Genomic DNA, 6,161 nt, shown 5'->3' on the forward strand with positions numbered 1-6,161 from the left:
TATACGTATACATGTAGCAAAGAGAGAATATACAATAGGTGTCGCACCACACGAAAGATATTCCACATACGCCAGTTTGTGTTTCATACGCGATCATATCAGATATAACAAACGCGGCAGTGCTAATGCGTGTACATAAATTATTTGATTAATAGTATAATAGTTTGAAATTGAACAAAAACTTAAAAAAATAAAATGTTTTCTTTATTGAAATTGATGATAATAATTTTACTAAATGAAACGTACGCGCATATAACATATGATATCGAAACAATATTACTGCCGGCATCGAACCTGACAGGCGCAAAGGAGGTACGTGCATTTTACAGTAATATTCTATTTGTTGCTCGACCGTCGTTATTTGAGAACAAGGCTGAGAAAATTGCTTTATAAAAGTAACTGGTTACCGTTATCGTTACTCAAAAAGTAACAAATCGTTACACTTTCCGTTACTTTTTGTATATATAATACAAATTTTATGCACAATTTTATTAATACAAAATTAAATTTAACACTACAAATTTACAGTAAACATTAAAAATTTTTAAACATTATTTTTCACTAAAGTAACAAAAATGATATAAATATAATAATAATATTGCTATTAATATAAAGTGTAATAATTTTAGTAATATATAATAAAAGTAATAATTTTGATAATAAGATATTTTAAATAAGAAAAATTTTTAATAAGTTGTAAACAAGCTTTCTTAAAAATTTTTAGATGTTGTAAATATAAATTAAAAAGTTTTCTTTTTGTTAAATTTTTTATAAATTCGTAAATATATAGAGTAAATTTGAAAAATGTAACGATAAAAATAACTGTTAAATTCAGTACTCGTTACCGAAAAATGTAACAAAGTTACTTTCTTCGTTGCAAAAAAAATTTGTAACGCCGTTACCGTTACAGTTTCCAAAAAAAAGTAATTGTAACGATAACGGCGTTACAAATAATGCGTTACTTCCCAACCCTGTTTGAAAAATATCAAATTTTTTACTTAATTGTCATCCATTTTACAGATATCAATAACACTAAAAGTTTTCGGAAAATTAATTCAACTACATCTGCGCAGAAGTGATAAAATTGTATCGCCTGCGTTCAAAGAATGGAAATATAATGTGAAAGGCGTTACAGAGAAATTGTTTGAATTAAACGTATCAAGTCATTGCTTTTATTATCATGAAGATCATATCAGCTCTGCGGCCATCAACTTTTGTCATCAACATGGATTGGTCAGTAACATTGTATGAAAAACAAGCTGTTTTACAATTTTTATGTTTTTACTCGACATCTGTATTATTTTTCGTTTTACATACAAGTATGACACGTAAAAAACAAATATAACTTTTAAAAATTAGAAAGGACTCGTTTTTATGGAAAATGACACATTGGAGATTTGGCCTTTGCGGAACGAGTTTACGCCTATCTGCTTGATCGACAATTTTAGAAGACAAACAAATCTTTCATTTGGCAAACTTTATGCTATCAAACGATCACTGCAATATCTTGCTGATTTAAATCTTTACTACTGGGACATGTTTAAACTGAAGCGACGTCATGTACGCAATGCGCAACAAAATTTAACCATGGAACTTGCTGTTTTCATCGACGAAGCAGCATATCATATGTGCATGTTTATTCAGGACAATGATGAGGATAAGTTACGCAATATTATAGTAGTGTATGTGAACCGCATCCAGGCTGCCTTTAATCGTCCGAATTTGAATGTTTTTATCAATATTACGTTATTAAGTTTAAATATTCTGAGAAAACAGACGTTAAATTTGTTATTTTCGAACAACGAGGCTGGCCAACGGCTCGATTCGTTCTGCAAATATGCGAATTCTCTCAATCCTACGAACGATGATGATCCGAATCATTGGGACATAAGCCTTTATCTAACCGGAGTAGATCTTTATGCAGATATGCTAGTACAACATGAAGGGCATTACAGAGATGAAAAGAATTTTGAGATTACGGGATGTTCTAACTACGAAGGCGTATGCGATCCGCTTCTCTCATGCGCGATAGCAGAATTCCGTGACAAATCTGAAGTCGAATCCTCTCTTAATGCGATTCAGAAGATCGGTGATCTGTAAGTTTTGAAGAACTAGTTTTATGTATAAATTAAGAATATATAATATTTTATAATAAAATTTATTTAAATGTACAAGTGTACAATAAAGTCAACAAATAAAAAATCACTTTTAAGAAATTTTAATGTTTAATTGTTTATTATGTAAAAAATTTATAAATTAAAAAATAATTAAGAATATTTCAATTAAACAATGCAATGTAAGGCATATATTTAAAATTAATAATTTATCTGTTCTACAGCTTAGGATTAAAACAAGAGCAAAGTTCTAGCGATTCGCAAATGAACATAACATGGTCCGAGTATAGTCGTGAAAAATCTAAAAAATTTTGGGAAAGAAAAACGTGTCTTAGAGATCAAGCAAAAACAATGATCTCTAAAAAGAAAAACGTCAATAGTACGGGAAAAAATTTAACTATAGAACTTGCTGTTTTCTTTGACGAAGCAGCATATTATTTGTGCATGCGTATTCCAACCAATTATGAAGATAAGTTTCGCAATATGATATTAGCGTATGTGAATCGCATCCAGGCTGCCTTTAATCGTCCGAATTTGAATGTTTCTGTCAATATTACATTATTAAGTTTGAATTTTCTGAGAAAACAGAAGTTAAATTTGCCATTTTTGAACAACGAGGCAGTTCAAGTGCTCGATTCGTTCTGCAAATATGCAAATTCTCTCAATCCTACGAACGATGATGATCCGAATCACTGGGACATAAGTCTTTATCTAACCGGAGTTGATCTTTATGCAGATATGCTAGTACAACATGAAGGGCATTACAGAGATGAAAAGAATTTTGAGATTACGGGATGTTCTAACGACGAAGGCGTATGCGATCCGCTTCTCTCATGCGCGATAGTAGAATTCCGTAACCAATCTGAAGTCGAATACTCTTTTACTGCTATTGAGAAGATCGGTCAACTGTAAGTTCTTAAGATTTAGTTTTAAGTATAAATTAAGAATACATAATATTATATAATAGAATTTATTTAAATGTACAATTGTACAATAAAGTCAACAAGTAAAAAGTCACTTTTAAGAAATTTTATTGTTTAATTGTTTGTTATGTAAACAATTAATAAATTACAAGATATTTAAGAATATTTTAATTAAACAATGTAAAGTAAGGCATATATTTAAAATTAATAATTTATCTGTTCTACAGTTTAGGATTAAAACAAGAGCCAAGATCTAGCGATTCGCAAATGAACATAACATGGTCGGAGTATAGTCGTGAAAAATCTAAAAAACTTTGGGAAAGAAAAACGTGTCTTAGAGATCAAGCAAAAACAATTTCTAAAACGGAAAACATCGATAATGATAAAACACAATAAAATTTAATCATGGAACTTGCCGGTTTCGTCGACGAATCAGCATATTATACATCCTTGTTTCTTGTGGAACACAATAACGACAAGTTACACAATATGACATTAGCGTATGTGAATTGTATCCAGGTTGCCTTTAATCGTCTGAGTTTTAATGTTTTTATCAATATCATGTTAATAAGCGTGAATATTCTGAAAAAACAGCCGCAAAATTTGCCATTTTCTAACGGCGATACTGTTCAACTGCTCTCTTCATTCTACACAAACGCAAATTCTCTATATTCCCCGGACGATAATGATCCGCGTTACTGGGATATTGCCCTTTTCTTGACCAGAGTAAAATTTTATGCAGATATTCTAGTAAAACATAAAGCACATTACAGAGATGAGAAGATTTTTGAGAATACGGGAAATGCTTACTACGATGACGCATGCGATCCGCTTTTCTTTTGCGCAATAGTAGAATTCCGCAAACCATTTAAAATCATATCACCTGTTGATGCTGTTTATGAAATCAGCAGTCTGTAAGTTTTTATATATTAGTTTTGCGTATAAATTGAAAATAAATTACATTATTTAATACTATTTATTTAATTGTACAATTGTACAAAAGAATCAGCAAGTAAACAATCACTTTAAAAAAATTTTATTTTTTTATTTTTTGATAAATAAACTATTGATGAATTAAAAGATATATAAAAATATTTTAATTAAACTATGCAAAATAAGGCACATATTTAAGTTTAATAATTAATCTGTTCTACAGTTTAGGATTAACAAAAGAGCGAAGTCTTAGCGATTTGAAAAGGAATATAACATGAACCGAGGATAGTTGTAACAAAATAAAAAACCTCTAGAAAGGAAAAATATGTTTTGGAGATCAAGCAAAAACGATGGTCTCTAAAAAGGAAAACATCAATAATGATAATACGCGAAAAAATTTAACCATGGAACTTGCCGTTTTCTTCGACGAACCAGCATATCATATGTACATGCCTGTTCTGAACAATAATGAGAAAGAGTTACGCAATATGATACTAGCATACGTAAACCAAATTCAAGCTATGTATCGTCACTTAAGTTTCGGAGCTTTTGTTAATGTTTCGTTAGTACGATTGGTAATAATGGATGAACAGCCGTCAAATTTGCCAGTTTTCGACGGTGACAGTGATAAACTGCTCAATTTGTCCTGCGAATACGCAACGACTTATATTCGCACTGGGACATTGGCCTTTACATAACCGAAATAGGTCTTTATGAGATGATAAACGAACAAAAGTATTATGTTACCTTGGGAAGGTCTTACGTCAATTTATCTTGTAGAAACCAGATTTTTTCGTGCAGTATAGTAGAATTCGGTACTATACGTAGAACGCATTCTCGGGTGGTTTGCAACGTCTCATGCTGCTGCTCATGATATTGCCCATGTATAAGTTTATGTATATTACTTTTACCGACAAATTAAGTACATAAAATTTATTAAAAGAATTTTCTTACTTGTGCAATTGAAGGATAAAAACTGCTCAGAAATTAAAAAATTTAATTTTTTAAAGTGTAAAACTCTCTTCTTAAAAACTACAAAGTATATAAAAATATTGCAAATAATGTAGTTTTTAAAAACTAATAACTTATTTGTTCAAAAAAGTAGAAATGGATCATGATAATGGCTTTATCTATTCGACGTCAGAAAGCCAAATGCATATGGCAGATAAGCAATACTATCGTGGCCAGGTAACATGGTCCGAATGTAGTTGTAATGTTACTAAAAAACTCTGTAAAACAAAACAGTGCCTTCTCGATCATTCAAGACAAAAAAATCTCGAAGATGCATTAAACCATTCGCGTTATCATGATATACCCGGAAAAGAATGGATTGCCAAAGCGCAATGTAAATTATTTTTACGCGACAAAGATGCAAACGAAGTAACGTTGCATGATATATTCAAGTCTTACATTGCGAAACGTCTCACAAGAATAAGAATTTCTTCGTGGGACCTGCGTTGGATGGAATGTCTTCTTTTCAAATTAAGTACTGCAGTTTTTAATTTATTGAATTTTTTTCAAAAACTCATTGTGCACTCGGGAAAGAATGTCGCGGCAGAGAATGCGTGGCGGTTATCGAACCACCATACATTTTTTCGTATTGTGAAGACGATAATTAGAGTGAATGAAAAGAAGACTCCTGTAAAAGCGATTGCTTAACGGAATCCAAAGGCGTGATAATCAAACGACGTTTTTGCAAACATGGTACTAAGAAAACGGCTAGTTGTAATGGGCCATATTACGACGTGGTTCTGTGCAATGACTTCAGACTTTGCACTGAAGGATGCTATACGATTACCAAATAAACTGTTCTAAAATGCACTAAACTCATTCTAAAAATGAAAAAAAAGGCAAAAAATATTTAATAATAATAAGTACGAACTGGTAAATGAGCAAGGAAGGCAGGCCTCCCATGTCGTCGAGGAACCGTGGAGAGCCTGTACCATACACTGCCTATGAGAAGAAAAAATATCTGCTAAATACAATCTATTGTTTTTCTATGCACCACGCCAGGACATGCTCGACTTAAATATCAATCCATACTTTCCAGATGGAACGTGGTGTCACGAGAAAAATGGCCAGGATTATTATTGCCGCCAGTATTATTGTCTGCCGGAAAACTACTCAATCAAAGAATAATTACCGATAGCTTCTCGACATGTGTTGGCAAGAATCTAAAATAAATCAAAAC

At 31.6% G+C, this 6,161-nt stretch overlaps 1 protein-coding gene across 1 annotated transcript; it reads left to right on the forward strand.

Annotated features, from left to right (window-relative positions):
* The first annotated feature begins 68 nt into the window (after positions 1–68).
* LOC105679148 (A disintegrin and metalloproteinase with thrombospondin motifs adt-2-like) lies at positions 69–5,787 on the forward strand. Its single transcript, XM_012379002.2, has 6 exons — positions 69–312; positions 1,021–1,233; positions 1,360–2,096; positions 2,339–3,022; positions 3,265–3,951; positions 4,194–5,787. Exons 1-5 carry the CDS (start codon positions 196–198, stop codon positions 3,431–3,433), a joined length of 1,920 nt encoding a protein of 639 aa, XP_012234425.1. The 5' UTR covers positions 69–195; the 3' UTR covers positions 3,434–3,951; positions 4,194–5,787.
* The last annotated feature ends 374 nt before the right edge of the window (positions 5,788–6,161 follow it).

The sequence above is a fragment of the Linepithema humile genome, chromosome 1, assembly GCF_040581485.1.
Source record: "Linepithema humile isolate Giens D197 chromosome 1, Lhum_UNIL_v1.0, whole genome shotgun sequence".
Taxonomy (NCBI): domain Eukaryota; kingdom Metazoa; phylum Arthropoda; class Insecta; order Hymenoptera; family Formicidae; genus Linepithema; species Linepithema humile.